The 26,181-nt window shown below is 45.9% G+C and overlaps 1 protein-coding gene across 1 annotated transcript in view; it reads right to left on the reverse strand.

Annotated features, from left to right (window-relative positions):
• Positions 1–3,300: 3,300 nt before the first annotated feature.
• FAM83H (family with sequence similarity 83 member H) overlaps positions 3,301–26,181 on the reverse strand; it is a 51,468-nt gene continuing 28,587 nt past the window's right edge. Inside the window, exons 2-5 of the mRNA XM_074942907.1 lie at positions 12,544–13,007; positions 8,459–8,623; positions 8,006–8,130; positions 3,301–6,822 (exon numbers count right to left, since the gene is read on the reverse strand). Coding sequence (XP_074799008.1) covers positions 4,182–6,822; positions 8,006–8,130; positions 8,459–8,623; positions 12,544–12,993 — 3,381 coding nt within the window. The 5' untranslated portion in view covers positions 12,994–13,007 and the 3' untranslated portion in view covers positions 3,301–4,181. The remainder of the gene's footprint in view (positions 6,823–8,005; positions 8,131–8,458; positions 8,624–12,543; positions 13,008–26,181) is intronic.

Genomic DNA, 26,181 nt, shown 5'->3' on the forward strand with positions numbered 1-26,181 from the left:
GAGGTGTAGAACTTGGTGTAGAATGTGTCATGCTGTTTTTATTTCTTTCTCTTCATATTAGCCACACTTCACTGAGGCTCTTTTCTTTTTAACAATCTCTTTTTATTTGGGGAAAGAAAGTGCAGATGGAAAATATGTACAGGTCAGGTAATCTGTGACCCTCCAGCTCACTGCCTGCCTGGCTTTGACATCCTTGCCTCCCTCATCTCACCTACAGCATTCAGCTCACCATCATGTGCTTCACTAAACAATTCTGTGTGTGAAATCTGACTCCAGCACAGTGTTTTAGTAAAAATTAATTTGTTTATTTTATGCACCACAATATACAGAATGGCTTAGATAGCATCCTCTTAATATATAACAGTAGCAAGAAACTGAATAAGAAAAGAGATGCAGCTCTGTACAGGAACAAGACTGTTCTGTTCTACTGTATGAACTCTTGTGCCATCTTCCTCCTAATATTATTTGCAACATGGAGTAAATTTAAAATGCCCTTTAGGCTCCTTATTGTGTTTTTGGCCCACTCCTCTGCACTTCTCTGCTCATTTCTTTGTGCGAATATATTTACGTCTAATTGAACTGTTCATGTTAGAAATGATATATAATCTTGATCACTGGAGATTTCAATCATCACTTGTGGGGCTTCCTGACCAGCCCATTCTTCAAATTGGGAAATCCAGCCACACAGGGCTTCATTTGACACTGCTTCCAGCAACCAATAAAATAACCACCATTTGTCACTGAAAATTTAATTAATTTATATAGTGCTGTTAGCATGACAGCTAGGCATCTTGAAACCTTTAATTCTTTAAGACATAAATAAAGCTACTGTCAACTGTTGGCACTCAATCGGCCCTTCCCCCACCTGTCACCCACATACCTGTAGCAGGGTTGCTGAGCTTGCAGCTCCAGTCCCGGTACTTGTTCATTAGGGCTGCAGGTTTATTTCAGCATTTTTTTCATCAAAAATTTTAAAAATGTTTTTTTTTTATTTAAAAAAATGCCCTCCTTGCCTCACCAAGGGGGCACCAACCACCTGCAGCAGGACCCTCCACTCCAGCACTGCAACCCTAATCCTGGCTGAGTGCAGAGGGGAAGCTGGTGGGAGCTGCTGTGGAGAGAACCCACCCCACAATCACCCCGCAACTGGCTTCTTTGTCCCACAGGACTGGACCTGGCACCCTGCACTGGCCCTGCAGTGGCAGCTCCTGTGTCCCATGGTTCTGGGCCCAGTGCCCTGCACTCACCCCAAAGTGGCAGTTCCTGTGGCTCCTGTGTCCCATGATGCTGGGCTCAGCACCTTGCTCCTGGCATTGCAACCGGGCACACTGGTTCGCAGCACTGCTTAGGTTTGCCTGACTGCTCTGTCATGATAGAATGTCAGGCAGGCCAAACCTGAGTGGTTCTGTGGCCCAGTCCACTGGGGCACAATGCCATTCATTGAAGTTTTCTCCCTCACCCTTCTCCCTCCCAGTCATGATGGAGGGTCTGGCAGGTCAAACTTGAGCAGGTTTGCAACCCAGGGCATGCAGAGCAGAGAGCCAAGCTCAAACCATGGGACAGGAATTGCATGAGCTGCCACTTCAGGATGAGTTGTGGGCACAGAAAAAAAGTCATGGACAAATGGGAAAAGCACAATACATGACTTTTTTTTCCTGCTATGACAAACCTGCAATCCTAGTGATCATGGAAGGGGCATCAGCTGTTTCTCAATCTCACTGGTGCTGGCAGAAAAACTCAGAAGGATAGTTCAAAGTAAGGGCACTTACTTCCTACCCACAACATATGCACCAGGTGAAACATGAGCTGGGCTGGGAATTTGGGAGATTCTTCAGATAGGGATGGAAAATACTCTTCAGTGTAGGTCACAGGAGAGAAAGAGATGGTCTGCCCAGTCCTTTAGGATCATTTGATCACTGTCTTGTAGATAGAAAAGGAGGACTTGTGGCACCTTAGAGACTAACACATTTATTTGAGCATAAGCTTTCGTGAGCTACAGCTCACTTCATCCGATGCATTCAGTGGAAAATACAGCGGGGAGATTTTTTATTCACAGAGAACATGAAACAATGGGTGTTACCATACACACTGTAACCAGAGTGATCAGGTAAGGTGAGCTATTACCAGCAGGAGAGAAAATGGAAATGGCCCACCTTGATTATCACTACAAAAGGTTTTTTTTCTTTCCTGCTGGTAATAGCTCACCTTACCTGATCACTCTGGTTACAGTGTGTATGGTAACACCCATTGTTTGATGTTCTCTGTGTACAAAAAATCTCCCCACTGTATTTTCCACTGCATGGATCTGATGAAGTGAGCTGTAGCTCATGAAAGCTTGTGCTCAAATAAATGTGTTAGTCTCTAAGGTGCCACAAGTACTTCTGTTCTTTTTGTGGATACAGACTAACACAGCTGCTACTCTGAAACCTGTCTTGTAGATGTGGCTCTAATAGAGTTCTAAAACATAGTTCTCTGCTACATTCCTCTTTTGTTTTTGCTTGACTTTCCACCTTGCTTGTTGTTGCGGGAACTAAGGAGCACCTGACATGCATGAGTTAGGCCTCAGCCCTTATATCTTTTGCCTCCCCTTGTTAGAAACACAGTCCAAAGGAGTAAGGCAGCCACTTCCAATAAGAGGTATGGGCCTCTTTCCAGAGTTACAGTTGTCACATAATGGCCTAGACTGCAGGTAAACTCCCAACCTGTGAGGCTGGGAGGGAACCACAGTTGTAATGGGGAACTGAGCTTCTGGCAGTGATGTGGAGTAAAGGAAGGTGGCCAGAACTGATTCTCAAAAGTCTTGTTACCTATTTTCAAAGAAATTATTTCTCCCTTCCCACAGCCCAGGTACTATAAGATGTTCTTCTAGGCTGCCTTGCCAGCAGAGGACTTGAGCTTGCTGTGACTTTTTATGCATTTATTTTTTAATTTACCAAATGTGTTTATTTGTACCTGTTGGCACACAGATAAAAATATAAAGTCAGATATAATTTCCAGCATTCAGACCCATTGCCACTGCTGCTGTGTTGCCTAAAAGAGAGAGTCCCAGGCTGAAGAACAACAGACCCAAGGCAGAAAACCTTATGTACGATGCTCTTCTTTCTTTTTGACACCCACCCTCCGCCCACTGTCCTGCCAGACAATCCAATACCACAGTATGAACCATACAGGCTGGTCTGGGCCAGGCCTGGTACCAAACACCTGAAAGAAATCTATGTAAGAAAAAAACATTGCTGAGCTTTAAGAAAAGATAAGTTACAGTAAAGCTCAGTTACTTCCTCCTTTTGTCTGAACCCCTCCTCCCTCTCCTGTCGTCACAATGAGGAAACCTGCTAACACTTGAAATGGCTTATCCTCTGCTACAAATCCCTCCCTGAGAGAAAACACCTCTTCTTGGCGGTACACCCTCAAGGAAGATTCTGCTTGATGAAGGCTGCATTGTACAGGCTTGATTCAGTGCCCTACTAGCTTGGTTAATTTAAACTAGAGACACCTCTGTATCCCAGCATGGCATGTAAATTCCCTCTGCTGCTGCCTTCCAGCTGCCTGCTCATGCCTCCCCCTCTAAAGCAATAATATTTTGAACTATATTTAAAAACACCCATAAGGTTATACAATGCTAAGTATAAAAGCTGGACATGTGCCGATGAACAGGGTCATAACTACAGGTAAGGGCAAAGAATTTACTGCAAGATCTTGCTCCTGGAAACTGTCAAAGATCCTCCTGGTACCACATATGTGGAAAAAATGGACCACAACCTGAGAAATATCCAAAAATCAGCATTGTTCTTGTAAATGAGAAGTACGGACTTCCCTGGCTCAGGGCAGAGCTTTGCATTATAGTTTCACCCCTCCCCGAATAATAGCAAGCTTGTTCTGTCTGCTGAGGAGCTTCCCTCTGCAGATGATAAATAGACTCCACTTTATTTTTGTTTTAAACAATCTGTTGATTTAATTTTTTTATAATTTGGATCCTATTGCAGTAAAATTGCCTTTCACCATGTAACTATATGAGGAAATCATGCTGTAGGAGGCCAGTGTTGCACAACTGCGCACTCAACAACATGAAGGAGTATTCAGTATGTTACTAGTGTCCATCACTGAAGCATAACCTCCCATTTCTCCATTGACAGACAGTAATTACAGCCCCTGGAGTTGGGATTTAGGCAGGATTTCTAAGGTCACTTTTTGGTTTTGAAGGTCCCCAGGAGTTTGGGCATCAATTTTCCCATTTTCTTGTCTTTGGCATCTGTGTCATATTCCCCATCACTCTGAACTGGTTGTTCATCCTTCTTGCAGAAGACCTCAAACCTACTATAGACCCGTTTCTCCTTTCGCATATTCTCCATCTTTTTCAGAAGGGTATCTCTGTCCTCTGATGGTTGCCTCTGAGGATTCCTCTTATGGCTCCCAAAACTTTCTGACCTGCTAATGTTGCAGCTTTTCTCCTTCTCGCCTTTACATTCCAAGCTGCTGGAAGACTTGGTAAGATCAGGATTACTTGTGGAAGGTAATTGCTTGGCCAACTCAGCTCTGTTCTTCTGACTGTTGGCAGAAATTTGCTCCAGAATCACCTTTGTGTCATCACGGAGGTTGCTGCTGTATAGGATGTTTGCCGTGGAAGAAGCAAACCTGGTCTGAGATGGCTGGTTGCTTTTGAAAGCAGGTGCTGTTGTGATCCTTTGGGATTTCTCTTCCTCCATCACTTCCTGAAAATCCCCCTTTGAAGATCGTTTAAGGCTCATGGTCTGCTTGTCAAACTTTCCACTCTCAAGAATGGTTTCTTCCTCTGATTTCTTTTCACCTTTTGGATTCAGCAACTGTTTCAACCTTAGCGACCCTTTCCTAAAAAATTCCAATGGACTCTGTTCCTGTTTGGCACCCTCTTCCTCGGATTTATTGAGAGAGCTGTCAGACCCTTGATTCTTGGATAAACTTTCAGGAATTGATGTGGTGCTTATCCTAGCCTGTGGTTTCTTGAATTCTGTGTCAGCTAGTTCCTGTGTGTCTCTTCTGAATGTCAGTTTCTCCCTCTTCTCTGGCAGAGCAAGCTTCTGAGTGTCTCCTACAAACATCAGGTTCTCCTTCATTGGAAGAGTAGGTTTGCTGTCTATGGGACAGAACCGAGAAGATAATTTTTCCATTTTGCTGCTAATATTTGTTATAGGATCTTTACTTAGTGTGTCAAGGAGCTGGGTGGCTGAGGAAGACATACCAAGCTGTTTCTCAGACTCAATGTGCATCTTGTAACTACTGAAGGATTCTTTTGAGTCTAGCACCCTACTCTCCAGGATCTTGTATTGCACAGCTTTGGTACATTTTTTCTCTGCATTCTGAGATTCTTCCTGTAGAAAACTGGAAACAGCTTTGGTGTGACTAACTGTAGCACTCTCTCTGTCTTTGCCCACAGTTTTGTACTTCTCTAAAAGCTCTGCCACTTTAGAAGAGGTGGCTGCCTTTATAGTTTCATTGTCTTTTATAATATCACTGGACATTTGCTCCTTTTGGATCATCTGAACCTTCTCCATTGTCATATTCTGCTGATCTAAATTGGCAGCATTAAAAATCAAAGAAGATCTGAGCCTTGAGCTCCTCTGGATCAAAGGATTTATCCTGGACCTAAAGGAATCCTGTTTCGCAAGGGAGGTCTCCTCGCCTGCTCTCTCAGTACCTGCCGACTCTTTGGCGCTTTCAATTCCCAATGATTTATTATTAAATGACATAGGAGACTTGAAAGATGGGATCAGGTCACTGGGGTGCTTTGTGAGGGGCTCTCCAAGGCTCAAAACATCATTATATGACTCTGATTCCATGGGCATTGGGATGCCTTCGTCTCCTGGTTCTGACTGGTATGCACTCAGGTATGAAGAAATCCTCCAGTTACGCAAACCTGTTCTATTTTCCTGGGTCTTCTTGTCCTGATCTGGGTCCTGGTCTTGTAAAAACAGTCGTTGTTCCAGGCTCTGCTTCTGTGTGGGGGATGTCTGGCACATGAATTTCTGCCCTATGTTTTGCCTCCTTAGTGACATCAGCCCTGCAGGGTTTACCTGGTCAGAACCATGCCTCACTTCCCTGGAAGAATTTGAATGCTCATAATCTAGCCTTAAGGGGAAACCCTCTTGTGGGAAGTGGGATTCAAGTTCAGGGTATCTGGGGTCCTGTGCATAGTCCTCCATTTCATTGAATCCCGGCCTACCCCCTCGGATTCGCTCAAAGAACCCCTGAGGCCTGCTGGAACCATAGGGATGTTCAAATTGATACTGGTAGAACTGGTCCTTTTGAAAGTGACTGGACTGCATTTTAAAGTCATCCAGATTGTTCATGAACATCTGCCTAGAACACTGCTTTGAGGAAGAAAAGTTTTCAAAGGTTCCTTCAGCAAAGCTGTGCCTCTTAAAGGAATCCAGCTCTAACTGCCTGGAGCGAAATAAACCTCTGACAGGATCAATCTGAGAATTCTCCATTTCTGCCTTCTTAGAATACATGCGCATTGCTGACCCCTCCATACTGTGGCGCATCAGTTCATCCCGTCTAAAGGCTGACAAGAAGTATCTGTCTGGATCAACTCTGTCCATGAAGGGCGGAAAGACAGTGTCATCCCTCTGGAATAGCAGGTGTGGTTTCTTTGGAAAGAAGGGCATATTGTTGCCAAAGGGGGCCATGGTAAATGGGTTCTCTGCCTTCACCAAGACATTGGCTGGAGGAATGAGAGGGTCTGACTGAGCAAACAGAATTCGGAATTCTTCATCAAAGCTGGACACCAGCTCCCCTTGGAAGATGTGAGCGATGCTTCGATGAATCTTCTCAAAGGACCACATAAAACTGTACCAAGATACAGAAAAGATGAGATGTGGTTAGCATCTGATGTGTCAAATCAGTGGCACCACTTCACATCCACCATGCACTAGATCTAGCCTTCTACTAGCACCAAGTACTACTCTGGCAGCTTTCTACAGCCCACAAGAGTTCCCCCATTAACAATTATTGATTATTGGGCATCAGTCAGTCCCAAAACTAATAGGCTCACGTTCTAAACTGAGAGATCTAACATATCAAGTGGTAACCACAGAGAAGAGGGGATGGGGGAAAGGAGGATGAGGGTTATGGTAAAATATGCTAATATGATTGTCCCGTGCTGAATTTTTTTTAATTAAATATTTTAAAGTTATTTTAATACATTCTTTTTATTTGTAAATAAAGTACCCACCTGTACAGCACTGAGACAAGGACTCCCCTGCAAGGAAGAGCACCCCATTCCTCAAAAGTATTATCTCACTCTCTCAGCAAGATCCATACAGCATGCTCCCTGCCTCAATGAGGTAATAATTTTCCTTATCTGGGTTTTTAATGTGGGGCCACTCACTTTAGTACCAAAAGTACTTAGTATGCTGTTTTCATTAGATTGACCTATCTAAACTCAGAAGTATAACACAGCCATTGACATAGTAACTTCTATATATTAATATTATGCAATAGTCACTCCCATACTTGTAACTAGATGCTGATTTTAATAACCCACCCATCTTTTTAGCAACTTTAATTATTCTATGATAACACTTAGGTTTGGTGCTGGGCTGAAATAAAAAAATATTTCAAAAACCTGACTATGTTTTCTCAGGACACAATCACTGACATGACTCAGTCTGGGCTGATTATGTTGTGGCTTCAGCCAGGTGGTATTTGGACTTAGCGTCCCTAGCACTGCTGGTGTCTGCAGTGATTTTGAGTGTTTAAATTAGTTGTAACAATTACTAACCTTTGTACAGATATTTTATGTCCTGGATATGAAACAAGCTTGGCTTTAGACTTCTGTAGTTTCCTTAGCTACAGAATTATATATTATCCCTTGGAATAATCGTGCATTGTGTGCCAATGTCGAGTTTAAGGGATACAACCTTGCCACTGACATTTAGTTGTCATAGTTAGAGCGCCCTCTTCCACCAGCATCTCTTCCTAATGGAGACAGGGCCATGCCATTCTGCAGTCCCTCCCTACACCCCCTCACCTGTAGTTGCCACTTAGCACCACCATGCAGTCCACCAACAGGAACTTCTCTTTCACATGCCCTTTGAAGGACATCCCCGTGCGGCAGTAATAGGTGGGGCCAGAAACTGTCCGGACCCTCAGGAACTGCAAACCAGCAAAGAGATGAGGCAGTGACTTCCAAAGGCAGCAGCTGCTCTTGCCCTCCCCCTGTCCCCCATTAGCTCATTTCTTCATACCCATCTCTCCCATAACATCAGCACTAGCTTCTCTATTTGCCTTTCTGTCCAGCTACAGTGTCTCATCATGACACTACCCAGGCTTCCTCCCGCCTTTATCTCCCCTCATTACTGAGATAAATCCTTTCTCTCCTGGCCCCTTACACCCATCTGCCTTGTAAACCCCTCCCTCCCCCCGCCCCCCAGCTCTTCAGGACCAGACCATAGGGTCCCAGCGATGAACCCGCCCAGGTCACCTCCACATAGTTGAGGTTGACTTTGCACTTAGCAGCTGTGTCTAGGAAGAGCTGGGAGTTCATTTCGTCCAGGAGGATATACACAGGGACCCTGCGGGCAGCAGCATCCAGCACCTCACTCAGCAGATCCACATCTGTGAAAACGTCCATCACTATAGCTACTACCTGTGGGAGAGAGAGTTAGGTAAGGACAGTCCAGTTTCAGGCCTGCCTTCGTCATCCCTATATATGAGCATTCACTGGCAGCTGCTTACAGCACAGTCCCTCCCACCCCAGCATCTGCCTCTGTTGTACTTGCTGCATTCCTTCCCCCTACCCTGACAGCACATACCCTGCTGGACCTGTTCTGTCCCCACTCTGGCACCTGCCCCTTCTGGACTCACTTCGTGTCCCGAGAGTAAGAATTCTTACACTTTAAGGCTGGAAGGAATCATTAGATCATCTAGGTCTGATTTACACCTAAAACTTAGGTTGACCTAGCTACATCACTCAGGGCTATGAAAAAATTCATGCCCTGCATGACAGCTAGGTTGACCTAACCCCACTGTAGATGCGGCTAGGTCAATGGAAGAATTCATCCACTGCCCTAGCTACTCCCTGCTGAGGGGGTGGGTGGGATTACTACTGGGATGAAAAAACCCTCACGTCACTGTCGTAAGTGTCTATGCTACAGCGGCATGGCCTGCAGTGCTTGTAGCATAGACATATCCCTAGTCTAATTTCCTGCCTAACACAGGCCTGAGAATTTCACCATTACCCCCTACTGTCCATGATACTTTGGGTTTGAATGAGCATATCTTCCAACAAAGCATCCTGTCTTGATCTGAAACCATCAAGAGATGAAGAACCCAACACTTCCCTTGGTAACTTGTTCCAATGGCTAACCACCATCACTATTAAAAATGTGTGCTTTATTTCTAATTTTAATTTGTCTTCAGCTTGTAGCCTATCTGCTAAATTAAAGGTTTCAGAGTAGCCGCCGTGTTAGTCTGTATCCGCAAAAAGAAAAGGAGGACTTGTGGCACCTTAGAGACTAACAAATTTATTTGAGCATAAGCTTTCGTGAGCTACAGCTCACTTCATCGGATGCATTCAGTGGAAAATACAATGGGGAGATTTATATACACAGAGAACATGAAACAATGAGTGTTACCATCCACACTGTAACAAGAGTGATCAGGTAAGGTGAGCTATTACCAGCAGGAGAGCGGAGGGAGGAGAGGCAGGTGGGAAAAACCTTTTGTAGTGATAATCAAGGTGGGCCATTTCCAGCAGTTGACAAGAACGTGTGAGGAACAGGGGGGGAGGAACATGGGGAAATAGTTTTACTTTGTGTAATGACACATCCACTCCCAGTCTTTATTCAAGCCTAAGTTAATTGTATCCAGTTTGCAAATTAATTCCAATTCAGCAGTCTCTCGTTGGAGTCTGTTTTTGAAGTTTTTTTTGTTGAAGAATTGCCACTTTTAGGTCTGTAATCGAGTGACCAGAGAGATTGAAGAGTTCTCCTACTGGTTTTTGAATGTTATAATTCTTGACATCTGGTTTGTGTCCATTTATTCTTTTACGTAGAGACTGTCCAGTTTAGCCAATGTACATGGCAGAGGGGCCATCATCCCTGGCAAATGATGGCATATATCACATTGGTAGATGTGCAGGTGAACGAGCCTCTGATAATGTGGCTAATGTGATTAGGCCCTGTGATGGTGGCCCCTGAATAGATATGTGGACACAGTTGGCAACGGGCTTTGTTGCAAGGATAGGTTCCCGGGTTAGTGGTTCTGTTGTGTGGTGTGTGGTTGCTGGTGAGTATTTGCTTCAGGTTGGGGGGCTGTCTGTAAGCAAGGACTGGCCTGTCTCCCAAGATATGTGAGAGTGATGGGTCATCCTTCAGGATAGGTTGTAGATCCTTGATGATGCGTTGGATAGGTTTTAGTTGGGGGCTGAAGGTGATGGCTAGTGGCGTTCTGTTATTTTCTTTGTTAGGCCTGTCCTGTAGTAGGTAACTTCTGGGTACTCTTCTGGCTCTGTCAATCTGTTTCTTCACTTCAGCAGGTGGGTACTGTAGTTGTAAGAATGTTTGATAGAGATCTTGCAGGTGTTTGTCTCTGTCTGAGGGGTTGGAGCAAATGTGGTTGTATCGCAGAGCTTGGCTGTAGACGATGGATCGTGTGGTGTGGTGAGGATGAAAGCTGGAGGCATGTAGGTAGGCATAGCGGTCCGTAGGTTCCCGGTATAGGGTGGTGTTCATGTGACCATCGCGTATTAGCACCGTAGTGTCCAGGAAGTGGATCTCTTGTGTGGACTGGTCCAGGCTGAGGTTGATGGTGGGATGGAAATTGTTGAAATCATGGTGGAATTCCTCAAGGGCTTCTTTTCCATGGGTCCAGATGATGAAGATGTCATCAATGTAGCGCAAGTAGAGTAGGGGCGTTAGGGGACGAGAGCTGAGGAAGCGTTGTTCTAAGTCAGCCATAAAAATGTTGGCATACTGTGGGGCCCTGCGGGTACCCATAGCAGTGCCGCTCATTTGAAGGTCCCCAAATGTGAAATAGTTATGGGTGAGGACAAAGTCACAAAGTTCAGCCACCAGGTTTGTCGTGACATTTTCGGGGATAGTGTTCTTGACGGCTTGTAGTCCATCTTTGTGTGGAATATTGGTGTAGAGGGCTTCTACATCCATAGTGGCTAGGATGGTGTTTTCAGGAAGATCACCGATGGATTGTAGTTTCCTCAGGAAGTCAGTGGTGTCTCGAAGATAGCTGGGAGTGCTGGTAGTGTAGGGCCTGAGGAGGGAGTCTACATAGCCAGACAATCCTGCTGTCAGGGTGCCAATGAACTTAGGCTTGAATAAAGACTGGGAGTGATGTGTCATTACACAAAGTAAAACTATTTCCCATTCTTCCCCCCACCCCACACACACATTCTTGTCAACTGCTGGAAATGGCCCACCTTGATTATCACTACAAAAGGTACCCCCCTTCCCCCTGCTCTCCTGCTGGTAATAGCTCACCTTACCTGATCACTCTCATTACAGGGTGTATGGTAACACCCATTGTTTCATGTTCTCTATGTATATAAATCTCCCAACTGTATTTTCCACTGCATGCATCCGATGAAGTGAGCTGTAGCTCACAAAAGCTTATGCTCAAATAAATTTGTTAGTCTCTAAGGTGCCACAACTCCTCCTTTTATTTTTGCTAAATTAAAGAGACCTTTAATAGCTGTTTTTTTCTCCCCATTAAGATACTTCTACATCATAATCAAGTCACCTCTTAAACATCTTTTTGATAAGCTGAACAGACTGAGTCCTTTCTCTTACTGTAAAGCATTTTTTTTCCCAGCCTTGGAATCATTTTTGTGGTTCTTCTTTATATCTTCTCCACTTTTTCAACACACTTTTTAAAATGTTGACACTAAACCTGGACGCAGTATTCCAGGATCGGACTCACCAATGTAAAAATCACTTCCCTACACGCATTCACTCTCTTTGTTTTATACATCTACCATGTCTCAGTGGGAGCTCATGTTCAGTAGCCTGTCCACTGTGACCCCCTCAATCCTTTTCAGGATTTACAGCTTTGCAAGATACAATTCCCCCATTCTGTAGGTATTGCCTATATTCTTTAAAGTTGGCAGTGGGGGTGGTGTCTTTAAGCCATCTTTGGGCTCCTCGTGTTCTGAGACCATGCAGAGTCCTGTGTAACCTCTGGTGTAGCATAGCCTCAGGGCTGCTCTAACTTATGCAGTTTCCTATGGCCTCTTGGCAGCAGAGAATAACTGTAGTACAGTGAATGCTGGCCGTGCATCCAACACCCTCCCTTTCCCTCCCCATGCCAGGGACTGGGAGGAATGCCAATGCAGAGCCTTTACACTGCTCTACACAAACTAGGGAGGCCCCTGTATGAGGGGAGTCTCAGGGAGCTGCTTCCAGTCCAGTAAAACCCCTTTCAATTGTCAGAGTGGCCTAAGGGGTCCTGAGTGTAATTTTGCACAGGGAATAGAAGAGGGAATCAGTGCAGAGCTGCCGCATCCTGCCCCATCCCCTTCAGTTCTGTTGGTTCCTGGCCTTTGTTCAATCTCACCTGTTGTGCAGCTCGGATCATCCTACGGGCTTCTTCCTTGATGCTGGGATTATCTGGGGGTGGTGGCTGCACCAGAGTTGTTACCTCAGTACCCTTGAATCCAAAGACCATTGGCCAGCCCAGATCAAGCTCAGGGACAGCAAGGTCAGAATTCATAGGCCAATAAGTCCCAGAGGATCCGTCCATGTCATTGTCATGCATGGCATCCACGCAGCTGCCCTCCTGGTTGGCATACTGGGGCTTCTGGAGATGCTGAGTGATGTGCTCAACCTCTGTGCTGCAGAGAAAGTCAGGGGCTCCTTCTTCATCCAGGAAATGATGATAATTCTCTTGCCCCTTCTCAGCTAGCACATCCAGAGCCAGCCGGTAATACTCCTTGTAATGGGGTGGCAGGTAGTTAGGGTCCAGGGGGTTGTCCCCCTGTGAGGAGCTCTGGGACCGGCGAGCCATGAGGGGCAGGGGAGCTGCAGGAAAGGAATAAAGAGCAGGGAGCTAATAGCCAACATTAACCATCACCCTCATCCCCATTGACACCTTCCTCCTCCCAAATGGCTATGCGTAGGGATCATGCATGGTAAAATAGTGGGAGACAGTGAACAGATGTCAAGTGCACTGGATAGTAATTACCGTATATACAGCTTTTTTTGCGGTATGCGAGGCATTATATATCAGTGTTATAGTGGCTTGGAAATTGATCTCTTGGCAAGGAAATGGGATTGTACGGTCACCTACTAATGTGTTACTTTGACATATTAGCATATATTTGTTCAAAGTTATGGTTGGGAGGATGGTGTAAATTGGGAAGGTGTGATGGTGAGTGATAAGGGATTATAAAGCAGGATGCCTTAGCTGTTCATTTTCAGGCTTTCTAAAGTTAGATTTTTTATTTTTTTGTAACAGTCTAGACTTTTTGTTAAAGCAAGTATAATTTGTCTGGATATTAGCTGGACGTCAGTGAAACAAACTATCAGTCTCGCTTTTAAATTAATTATTTTGTGAAACAGGGCACTGGATGAAGCGGTACACTCATACATCGCTGTGCACCTCTTCAAGCCCTTGGATCCTTTAAAACTGGGAATTATAGCCACCAGGGCATATGATTAGGAGCCTACAGGAAGCTAGAAACACCTCTGTGGGTAGGTGTAGCTGGCAAGAAGAACTTGGGTATGTCCTAGTAGCTAGGAAGGGCTACTAAAGAGAAAGGTGAGGTCTCTTCTCTCCCATCTGATGGGAGCTGGGAAAGTTTAGGTTAGTACCTCGCCTTCACACTTTATTTACTCTTGTTCTGAAACTCTTATTTGAGAATAAAGACAGACCTGAGGGCAGGGTCTTGGATTATGGTTGTTGGAAGCTTTTTTTCCTACCTTCCTGACTGGTTAGTTGGCCATTAGCTTAGGTTCTCTTTAGGAATTTTCCCTGTTGTGTTTTTTTTTTCTACTGTGCTCCTGAAATTGAAATCAGGTTTCTGTTTTTTGCAGGCCTGCTTTGCCTTCTCAGCTCTAGTCTAGCTGTAGGGAGGTGTTGGTTTGTTGATGTTGTGAGTTACATTAGGACTTTACTTGATGTTGGAGTCTGTGTAATTTGCATACACTTGTGTCTGTCTGGGTCACAATTTCTGCTGATGGATTAGAAGATCCTAAATTTAAGTTCCTTGTTTATCTTGATGGTACCCTAATCATAGTATAGACTAGTTTAGTGTGTAGTCGTGTGTGTGTGTGCATTGTCTCTGTCTCTTGGTATGTGGGTGTATGGAATGTTGTCTTGCTGTCTGCCTTGTATATTTGAGTCTGAGAGTGGTGGTGTGTGTGTGTGTGTGTGTGTGTGTGTGTGTGTGCGCGCGCGCGCGCACTTCGGGTTGGACAAAAGCTTGGAAATGTACCTGAAAGGCAACTAAACTAGCAACATGCCTATGCGTTCTGCAGAGCATCTGGAACCTGATTCTGAGAGGGTGGAACTGATTCTCACTGGAGCATTAACTCCCAGCCCCACGGTTCCAGGAGCCCTGTCAATGACCAGCAGAGAACTCTCTGTAATAAGAGAAGAGTAAAGAGGGCCTGGGCCACCCACCCAATCAGAGACACCCCTGTAGCTGAGGTAAGTACTGTGGGAGTTTCGGCTGCCCTTCCTTTCTCCTAGGGGAGAGGGATCCCATGCTGCTTATAAAGGGTAGAGTAGGGTGGGGTGTGGTGGGGGGTTTCAGATCTGCTGCTCCTGGAGGAAGAGGAGATTGGGGACCCAGAGTATAACCCTTGCCAATCTGGGAAAGGTGAGGGGACCCTTATGTGAGAGTGGGGCTACAGTGCTGCAGGGATGAAGCCACAGGGAACTCTGTAGTGGTGTTTCTAGGCCTCACGATTGCCTAATCCAGTGCTGGGTGCAAGGTGTCTCTCTTGTGTTTTGCGTATGCTGGGGGATGTCCTCTTACTGTCAGGTGTGCAGATGGCAATGGCTGGATGAATGTGGCTCAGAATGTTATATGTCCTAGACAGACTCGGGGGGGGGGGGGGGGGGGGGACAGAAAAAACTATTCTGATCATCTAGGCTGAACTTCAGTTTAATACAGGCCAGAGAACCTCGCCCAGGGATTCCTGCTTCAAGCCAAATAACTCCTGCCAGAGATAGAGCAGCTCTTCTAGAAAGATCCAAACTTGATTTACAGACTCCAGGTGATGGAGAATTCCCCACAGCCTTTGGTAAATTGTTCTGATGGTTAATTACCCTCAGTGTTGTTACCTATCAGCTCTGTGTTCTTGGGGAACCTGGGCGCAACACCCAGCCTGTCTGACTCACAAAAGACGTCCCCCACCCCAACAGCCTCTGCTTGAACCAAATCTGCATCAGAAGAAAGACTTACAAAAAGCAATGAAAAGGCAGTGGGAAACACACCTAAACCCCTGGGACAAAGGTTACAGGATTAAGGAAACTCCCCTAGGCTCAGTTGCATCGAAGATGGGACAGGGAGGCATCTCCATTAGCACACAGAATGGAGAAAAGAGATTCCAAGGCAAGAATCGCACGGAACTCTGGAACTAGAAAAGCAGGGAAGCACTGTATGGTGGGGGATCTCTGCTCCAGATGTTAATGAACCCACGCCTGCATACACGCAGCTCTGTAGTTATCAGACCAATTCTAGTAATAAATCCTTTATTGGTATCCAAAATAGTGAAGCTTCCTAATTGTACTGTGAGCTCCCTCCAAGGAACATCGCCCAAAGCCAGGAATGATCAGTTCCTGTTGTCTAGCCTGAACAAAACAACTTTGGGATACTCCCTTGAGCCATCAGTTTACCCATAAACAAATCTAGTGTTCTCCCTTGAACCATTGTTCTTTCCCTACAAAAACCCTAATAAATGAGCATACCCCAAAGTAATGGGCAAATGTGGTAACACTGTTAAAAATCTGCACCTTATATCTAGTCTTAATTTGTCTGGCTTTAGAATAATAGAATCATAGAATATCAGGGTTGGAAGGGACCTCAGGAGGTCATCTAGTCCAACCCCTGCTCAAAGCAGGACCAATCCCCAACTAAATCATCCCAGCCAGGGCTTTGTCAAGCCTGACCTTAAAAACCTCTAAGGAAGGAGATTCTACCACCTCCCTAGGTAACGCATTCCAGTGCTTTACCACCCTCCTAGTGAAAAAGTTTTTCCTAATACCCAACCTAAACCTCCCCCATTGCTCCTTGTTCTGTCATCTGCTACCACTGAGAACAGTCTAGATCCATCCTCTTTGGGACCCCCTTTCAGGTAGTTGAAAGCAGCTATCAAATCCCCCCTCATTCTTCTCTTCTGCAGACTAAATAATCCCAGTTCCCTCAGCCTCTCCTCATAAATCATGTGCTCCAGCCCCCTAATAATTTTTGTTGCCCTCCACTGGACCCTTTCCAATTTTTCCACATCCTTCTTGTAGTGTGGGGCCCAAAACTGGACACAGTACTCTAGATGAGGCCTCACCAGTGCCGAATAGAGGGGAATGATCACGCCCCTCGATCTGCTGGCAATGCTCCTACTTATACAGCCCAAAATGCTGTTAGACTTCTTGGCAACAAGGGCACACTGCTGACCCATATCCAGCTTCTCGTCCACTGTAACCCCCAGGTCCTTTTCTGCAGAACTGCTGCCTAGCCACTCAGTGCTTTGACCTCAGTCCTTTGGGTGTGAGGGGTCTGTCTCTCTTTTGCACTTTGGCAACTCTCACGTAGCATGTTATGCTAATAAAGTCCTGGAACAGAACTGGATGGTCAGCCTCAGTGACAGTGGTGGTGATCTATGGTGTGTCAGATACTCAGAGATCAGTTGACTACTTCACTCCCCAGGGAACTGAGTTAAGGTGAGCTGCTGGTGATGCGTCAGATGCCAAGGTATAGAAAATGTTCTCAACAACCCTGTGTGCTAGACTGCTGCTGTGTTCTGGGAACGGCCAATGCTAGAGAAGCCTAGAGTAGTGCAAAGCAGAGGTGCAAATGGGAGGCTGACATTATACTCCCCCTCCATTTACTTGCTCCAAGCAACCCATGTCCTGATGCAGTGCTGGGACCTGGCAGCAGTGCAAGGGAATTGGAGAGACCAAGATACTGCTTCGTGGGTCACAAATTAAAAACTTCCAGACCCACGAGATTTAGCTGCTAAACTGGTTCCTAGAGGTGAGGGAGAGACCCAGGTTCTGCTCCTCTTGAGAGGGTGGAGATCCTCTAGCTGTTGGAGGCATCTCATTGATGGAGGGAGGTTTTATATAGACACAATATGTATTTTAAGAGCTATAGCCATTGCAGTTTCGCTCATTTGATGACTGCGTCCTACTGTCTCTGCTGCTGGGAAGAAGGAGGAAAGAGGTGATGCTACAGAGCCTGTTAAGTTCTCCTCTGTCTGCAGTAGCTGGACTAGGCAGCTCTGTGCACTGCCCCATCTGCAGATGCTGCCCCTGCAGCTTCCATTGGCCATGGTTCCCAGCCAATGGTAGCTGCGGGGGTTGGTGCTTGGGCGGGAGCAGCATACGGAGCCCCCTAGCTGCCCCTACGCGTAGGAGCCAGAGGGATGACATGCTGCTGCTTCCAAGAGCCGTGCGGAGCCATGGCATGCACAGAGTGGGGCAGGCCCCCAAGCTCACTCCCCGGCTGGAGCGCCAGAGTGGGGCAAGCCCCCAGTGCTGCTCCCTGGTGGGAGCTCAAGGGCCGGATTAAAAGGTCTGACGGGCCGGACGCAGCCTGTGGGCCGTAGTTTGCCCACGCTTGCTCTAGATCATTGATACTAAATAGCATTGGGCCCGGAACAGATTCCTGCGAGACCCCCTCTAGAAACAAATCCTCATTGGATAATAATTCCCCATTTACAATTTTTTTTCAATTTATCAATTTACTCATTTTTAATCCTGTTGTGTCATCCAGCTGTCACTCTCATGTCATGGGAGCATCATCTTCACTTTGTCACAAATGGCTCAGGTATGCATGTAGTCTAGTTGGTGTGTGAAGTGTTTTACTCTCAGGTTTATGTGTGAAAGGAGGGTATCTTCTTGCTCTGTGTTTCTTCCAGCCTGACTCAGAGTAGCAAGTAGTATGGCAGGTTGGCTGGGGCCTCTTGTCAGCGATGCGGCATTGGTTTGTGAGGGGAGATAGAACTAACTCTCTACTTGTGACATGTTGTATAAGTGTTGCCTGGCTATTACTTCTGGTCTATTTCTGTCAGTCTTGTCTCTAGGACAGGGGATGGTCTTTACTCTGTGCCGCACACAGCATACCGGGGCCTTGACTGGGACCTCTGGAGTAAAAATAGCTGTAGCATGGCACTGTCCCTCACTGTATTTCTATGCAAAAGGAGTGTGTCCTCTTGCTGCAAGTACACTGGATACTCTGTCTTCTGTACTGTTGGCCTCAGCTGTGATTAATGCAGGATGACTGTTCTGTCCTGTGGGGTTGGTGGAGGCTGCATGCAGGGTGTGATGCTGGAGATCCTGGGGGAAGCTGCAAGCAGGAATGTGTCCCTGAGGCTGACAGAAAGTGGGTGTGTCAGCAAGAGAGTCAGCACTGGGACGGGCTGGTGCTGCAGTGACTTGGGGATGGCAGAAGGAGCCTGATTTCCAGGTGTAACACACACCTCCTGGGTGTGGTGTTCTGTCCCATCTAGTAGCACCAAGACCACTTAGAGAGAGATAAAATGAGTCTGATCTACAGCGATAGCTAACAGTCAGTTGGCTTTTCACTCATGCGGTAAAGGCTCATGCTCTAAGCTCCAGAGGTCCCAGGTTCGACCCTGCCCACTAAAGACTGGGGTCTGTTGGTGTTACACCTGGACAGATTTTTTTAATCAGAATGACATGTGCAAAATCTGGACTTTGTTCCATTGCACTTTTGTCAAATGCTCTAGAGAATGTGTCTGCAACCATCAAATTTCTCCCAGGTTTGTATTCAATTTACAAATCATACATTTGTAACTGAAAAAATAATCTATGTATTGTGGGGCAGAGGTGGGGGTTGCTTGACCCCTTTTGGCACTGGTAATAAGTGATATATGGTTTGTTTCACATAACACAGACCTCCCATAAATAAATATGTTAAACTTTTACGCCCATGGAATAAGGCCAAAGCTTCCTTCTCTATTTGAGCATATTAACACTCAGTTTTTGTTAATCCCCATGGTGCATAAGCCACTGGTCTCCAATTCTGACCATACTGTCATGTGCCAATACCTTCCTTGGCAACATCTGGGGACAACTTAGTTTTGTGCTTACTGTCACGGTACCTCAGAACTGGGTCCTCTAATTCAGGGGTGAGCAAGCTACGGCCCATGGGCCACGTCCAGGCCATTGGACCTTTTAATCCGGCCCTTGAGCTCCTGCTGGGGAGTGGTGTTGGGGCTCGCCTCACTCCGTGCATGCCATGGCTCCGTGCAGCTCCCGGAAGCAGTGGCATGTCCCCCCGCCAGCTCCTACGCGTAGGCGTAGCTAGGGGGCTCCACACGCTGCCCCCGCCCCAAATGCCACCCCCTGCAGCTCCCATTGACTGGGAACCACAGACACCACTGCAGAGCCTGCGGATGGGACACCACGCAGAGCCACCTGGCCGCACCTCCGCATAGGAGCTGGAGAGGGGACGTGTTGCTGCTTCCATGAGCTGCTTGAGGTAAGCACTGCCCAGAGCCTGCACCCTGACCTCCTCCCATTCCCCAACCGCCAAATCCCTTGGTCCCAACCTGGAGCACCCTCCTGCACCCCAAACCCCTCATCCCCAGCCCACCCCAGAGCCCGCATCCCCAGCCAGAGCTCTCACCCGCCTACCCTGCATCCCAACCCCCTGCCCCAGCCTGGAACCCTCTCCTGCACCCTGAACTCCTCATTTTCTGGCCCCACCCCAGAGCCCGCACCCCCAGATGGAGCCCTCACCCCCTCCCGCACCCCAGCCCCCAATTTTGTGAGCATTCATGGCCTGCAATACAATTTTCATATCCAGATGTGGCCCTCAGGCCAAAAAGTTTGCCCACCCCTGCTCTAATTCCTTCAGTTTCTCTTTATTAAGATTTGCACACCATGTTCATTGGACAGCTTTGCATAATACAGCTCAGGTTGCTGGTTCGGGCAGCTAAAGTAGGCACAAATTTCCCTACATAGTTCATGATTCCGAGGAATCTCTGTATTTCTTCCTTGTCTACTGGGGCAGGCATGTTGTTGATGGCCTCAACCTTGCTGTGTTAACTTCTCTCCCAGGTTTGTTATTTCTGTTGTACAGAATTTACATTTTTGTTCAGCCCATCAGCTCCAGACAAAGATGTGTGGAGCCTCTGGTCATGCTCTTCTATTGTTTTGGATCCCCTACTCCACCCCCCTCCCTGATGAAAATGTCATCTATGTAAACCTTAGTACCCTCCATAGGATCAAAAAAAAATTTGTATTTTCTGGTGAAACATGCTGGGTGTTGAACAGAATCCAAATGGCAATCTGCAGAAACAGTGTCTCCCAAAGGGGGCACTGAATGTGCACAAATGTGCTTTGTTTTCCCAATAGGCTTGCCAGAAGCCTGCTGATGCATACCTTAAGAGTTTAACAACAAAAAATATTTAGCATCAGCCATCTTCTACAAAATTTCTCCACTTGCAGGTAGTGGAAAATGTTAGGGGTGTTAATTGTGGGATGGTTGGGCTCTTCCCCTCCCCATCCTTTTTTTTTTGTACTTTGAGATCTTCCCTATTTCCTGAGAAACATTTTTTCAAACTCTTCCTCAATTGTTTTGGTTCCCTGATCCTCCCTGAATGCATCTTCTTGATGAGACCAATGGCTTGACATACTTTTAATCCAATAATAGGTACACTTTTCCCTGGTACTATTACAAATCGGAAAAGAGAGACAAGGAGGGTGAGGTAATATCTTTTATTGGACCAACTTCTGTTGGTGGGAGAGACAAGTCCAATAAAAAATATTACCACACCAACCTTATCTCTCTAATATCCTGGGACTGACACGGCTACAACTATACTACATACAAAGTTGCAAGATACAGTTTGTTATTTACCTATACATTTAGTTCATGTACCCATGTAGTGGGAATGAGCGCACCCCTATAAGCCCTGAGGTTTACCTGCTACCTGTAGCTTTATCTTCCAGTTACTAACAGTGTTTCTGGCAAGACATTGGCTTGTGTATCAGTGTCCAACTTAAAAGTAATAAATGTCCCATTTGCTTCCAGGTTGACAGTCCAATCATCTGCTGCAGTGGTCTCCATTGCTCCTATGAAGAATCCTCTGAGCTAATGGTGCTGTTTTTTGCTCATGCTGTGTGCTCTCTGCTAGTGCTTGCAAACTCTTGCAAAGTGATGTAAACCATTCACTTTTTGCCTTTGTTCCCACATTCCAGGAACAGTCTTAACTTGTACTTATTGCCACAGGGTATGCAGCTCCATGTGCTGTTTTTGCTGGATTTAGACTTTGAGTTCTGTGTGCTTTTATTCCTCTTCTCTCTCTTCCCTCAACTCCACTCCCAACATGGTATTTTGGATTCTCAATCATAGCTGCTGTGTCAGAGCACTGTGTGGTGTTTAGATGTTGCTTGTAATTATTAGAATTGGGAGCACTGGCTGTTGGGAGTCTGAAAGGATAGGAAACAGGAAGGAGGGGGGAGGAGTTGAAGAGGCTGAGGCAGAGCTACTGAGGGTGCAGCAGCAGCTTGGAAAAGAGGTTTCCACTTTAAAAAATAAAGTCCTGGTGAAGTTTGTTAGTACTTTGCCTGGCTACTACAACATTTTGGCAACGAGGATGGATCTTCTGCCTCTGAACCCACCTGCACCCTTTCTACAAAGCCCAGGTGAGCCTCCAATTGCTTTTACTGCCTGGATCCATATGTTTGAGACTTATCTGCTTGCAATCAGTGCTACAGAGATTTCTGAAGTAAGAAAGTGTGCTCTGCTACTCCACTGCCTTGGAGCAGAAAGGCAGCATATATTTTACACTTTTCCCCTTGCAGACGATAAATAGGAGACCGCACTCACTGCATTAAAGAACTTTTTGGTACCAAAAGTTAATGTAGTAGCTAATCGCTACAGATTTTGCCAGCATGAGCAGAAACCAGGAGAGACTATAATGCAGTATATTGCTTCCCTGAGGAGTCTGATTGTAACTTGTGACTTTGGGAATACAGCAGATGAGATCATTAGAGACCAGCTCATTGAGAAAACAACCATGCTTCGTGTAAGAGAACGCTTACTTCTAGAACCACAACTTACACTAGAAAAAGCAATAACCATTGCTAACCAGATTGAGTCAGCTACAGCTGAAGCCAAAATAATGAGCATGGATACAGGAGGCACAGTCCAGTCTGTGACTCCTTTGCAGAAAAGTTCACTATCACTGCAAACAAACAATTACAAGAGGAAAACTAATGAAAAACCACCAAATCAGCAAATTCAAAATACAGTAAAAGCATACTTTCGCTGTGGATCCCCACAACACCTTGCAAGCTACACAGGATGTCCGGCAAAAGTAGCTCAGTGCAATCATTGCAAAAAGATTGGGCATTTTGCTAAAGTATGTCGCAGCAGCCAGTTCAATCAACAGGTGCATGCAGTTACAATACCAGATGTTACTGTGCTGAGCGTGGACAAAATCGCTACTGCACATATTCCAGAACAAATAAAGTGCACGGTAAACATTTCTGCCATACCCTCAGGCAAATCACACTCTATTCAACTAATGTTGGACACTGGCTCAGCAGTATCTATACTACCTGATTCCATCTATTTGCATTACTTTAAAGATGTGCCTCTTACTGAACCCACGCAACTTGGTGTGCTATTTGAAAAACCATATTCCAGTACGTGGCTGCCTGCCAACAATAGTTACTTTTAGTGATTGCTGTGTAACTGCAGAGTTCTACATTGTCCACAAAGGCGATCTTCCTCAGCAAAGCACTCTTGCGGTACACACACCTGTTTCAGCTGGGACCCAACACCAGGTTGAGGAGAAACTCGGCTGTGCTTATGGGTTTCTGCATAAAGTTAAAATGCGGAATAATGTGATGGCCTGTATGATAGAAATTACGGCACTTACCATTTTCAGTCAGGGAAGCTGTTTCAGCGGAACTTAGAAAACTTGTTCAAGAGGACATTATTGAAGAGATTAACTCGTCGGAATGGGTTTCACTTATAGTAGTGACGCAGAAGAAGGGTGGAGGCATTCACCTTTGTGTGGACTTAAGGGAGCCAAATAAAGCTATTGTGATTGACAGCCATCCTCTTCCTCACATAGAAGAAGTATTTGCAGAACTCTGTGGGGCAAAGATGTTTTCTACTCTTGATTTGCAGAGCGCATACCACCAGGTTATGTTGCACGAAGATAGCAGAGACCTCACAGCATTTATTACACATGAGGGACTATTCCATTTTAAACACGTTCCATATGGTCTTGCATCAGCCCCAAGTGCCTTCCAAAAAATGATGTCATTGATTTTGAAGAATCAACATGGAGTTCAGTGCTATTTGGATTATATTATTGTGCTTGGAAATACTTCGGAGGAGCATGACAATAACCTGCAGTCTGTACTAAACTGTATCAGCAAAGCAGGCCTCAAGCTCAATAGGTCCAAATGCAAATTTAGACAAACTGAACTCTCCTTTCTGGGGCATACAATTTCACAGGCTGGACTAAAACCTGATCCGGCTTATATCCTGGCAATTTCAAATGCTCCTCCTCCAACAGATTTGCAAATCTTACGTTCCTTCTTGGGTCTTACCTCCTGGTATGCAAAATTCATTCCCAATTATGCTTCTGTCATTGAACCATAATGAGAATTACTATGGGGAAGTTCCACCTTAGTGAGGACAATGGATGCACAAGCTAGTTTTGAAACGGTGAAAGACTTGATTGTACATAGTCCAGTACTTGCCCTATTCAGTCCTGCATTGCCCACAATTGTAACTACTGATGCTTCTGATTGTGGACTTGGGGCTGTCCTCACACAACTTCATGAGGACAACACAGAGAAGACTGTTGCATTTGCTTCAAAGACACTAAGTAATGCTGAGAGAAAATATTCTACAGTCGAAAAAGAAGCACTTGCTTGTACTTGGGCTACTGAAAAATGGAGAACTTACCTGTGGGGCCCCACGTTCAAGTTGCGCACAGACCACAACCCTTTGACAATGTTGCTCACCACAAAAGGACTGAAAAGAGCAGGATACCGTACTGCTAGATGGTCTGCAAGACTACTCTCCTTCAATTATGAACTGGAATATAAGCCTGGAAACCAAAATGTGGTCGCTGATTGCCTTTCTCGCCTGCCTTTGCCTTCACCAGATGGTCCACCGGAGGATGAGGATGTCGTGGTTGTGCTTTACAAGTGCTCTCACTGCAGTTACAAGAGAACAATTTCAAGCTGCTTGTTCAGCATGTCCAATTCAACAAAAACTACAGGAATTTCTGACAAAGAGATGGCCCAGTAACCCTAAAAACCTTGAAACAGTTTTGCTGCCTTATTTTAGAGTTTGGGATGAACTTTCTTTGCTTGATGGCTGTGTGCTACAAGGTACACACCAGATCCTTATGCCAGAAGAATTACAGTCAAAACTCATACACCTGGCACACGATACTCATCAAGGAATTGTTCGAACCAAACAACGTCTACGGGATCCATATTGGTGGCCAGGGATGGACTCTCAAACTGAAGCACTCATAAAATCCTGTGTCACTTGCCGAATCATAGAATATCAGGGTTGGAAGGGACCTCAGGAGGTCATCTAGTCCAATCCCCTGCTCACAGCAGGACCGATCCCCAATTAAATTATCCCAGCCAGGGCTTTGTAAAGCCTGACCTTAAAAATATCTAAGGAAGGAGATTCCACCACCTCCCTAGGTAACGCATTCCAGTGTTTCACCACCCTCCTAGTGAAAAAGTTTTTCCTAATATCCAACCTAAATCTCCCCCACTGCAACTTGAGACCATTACTCCTTGTTCTCTCATCTGCTACCACTGAGAACAGTCTGGAGCCATCCTCTTCGGAACCCCCTTTCAGGTAGTTGACAGCAGCTATCAAATCCCCCCTCATTCTTCTCTTCCGTAGACTAAACATCCCCAGTTCCCTCAGCCTCTCCTGATAAGTCATGTGTTCCAAACCCCTAATCATTTTTGTTGCCCTCTGCTGGACTCTTTCCAATTTTTCCACATCCTTCTTGTAGTGTGGGGCCCAAAACTGGACACAGTACTCCAGGTGAGGCCTCACCAGTGTCGAATACAGGGGAACGATCACGTCCCTCGATCTGCTGGCAATGCCCCTACATATGCATCCCAAAATGCCATTGGCCTTCTTGGCAACAAGGGCACACTGTTGACTCCTATCCAGCTTCTCGTCCACTGTAACCCCTAGGTCCTTTTCTGCAGAACTGCTGCCTAGCCATTTGGTCCCTAGTCTGTAGTGGTGCATTGGATTCTTCCATCCTAAGTGCAGGACTCTGCACTTGTCCTTGTTGAACTTCATCAGATTTCTTTTGGCCCAATCCTCCAATTTGTCTAGGTCCCTCTGTATCCTATCCCTACCCTCCAGCGTATTTACCTCTCCTCCCAGTTTAGTGTCATCTGCAAACTTGCTGAGGGTGCAATCCACACTATCCTCCAGATCATTTATGAAGATATTGAACAAAACCGGCCCCAGGACCGACCCCTGGGGCACTCCACTTGATACCGGCTGCCAACTAGACATGGAGCCATTGATCACTACCCGTTGAGCCCAACAATCTAGCCAGCTTTCTATCCATCTTATAGTCCATTCATCCAGCCCATACTTCTTTAACTTGCTGACAAGAATACTGTGGGAGACCGTGTCAAAAGCTTTGCTAAAGTCAAGGAACAACATGTCCACTGCTTTCCCTTCATCCACAGAGCCAGTTATCTCGTCATAGAAGGCAATTAGATTAGTCAGGCATGACTTGCCCTTGGTGAATCCATGCTGACTGTTCCTGATCACTTTCCTCTCATGTAAGTGCTTCAGAATTGATTCCTTGAGGACCTGCTCCATGATTTTTCCAGGGACTGAGGTGAGGCTGACTGGCCTGTGGTTCCCAGGATCCTCCTTCTTCTCTTTTTTAAAGATGGGCACTACATTAGCCTTTTTCCAGTCGTCCGGGACCTCCCCCGATTGCCATGAGTTTTCAAAGATAATGGCCAATG

This window comes from Natator depressus, chromosome 2 (assembly GCF_965152275.1).
Source record: "Natator depressus isolate rNatDep1 chromosome 2, rNatDep2.hap1, whole genome shotgun sequence".
Taxonomy (NCBI): Eukaryota; Metazoa; Chordata; order Testudines; family Cheloniidae; genus Natator; species Natator depressus.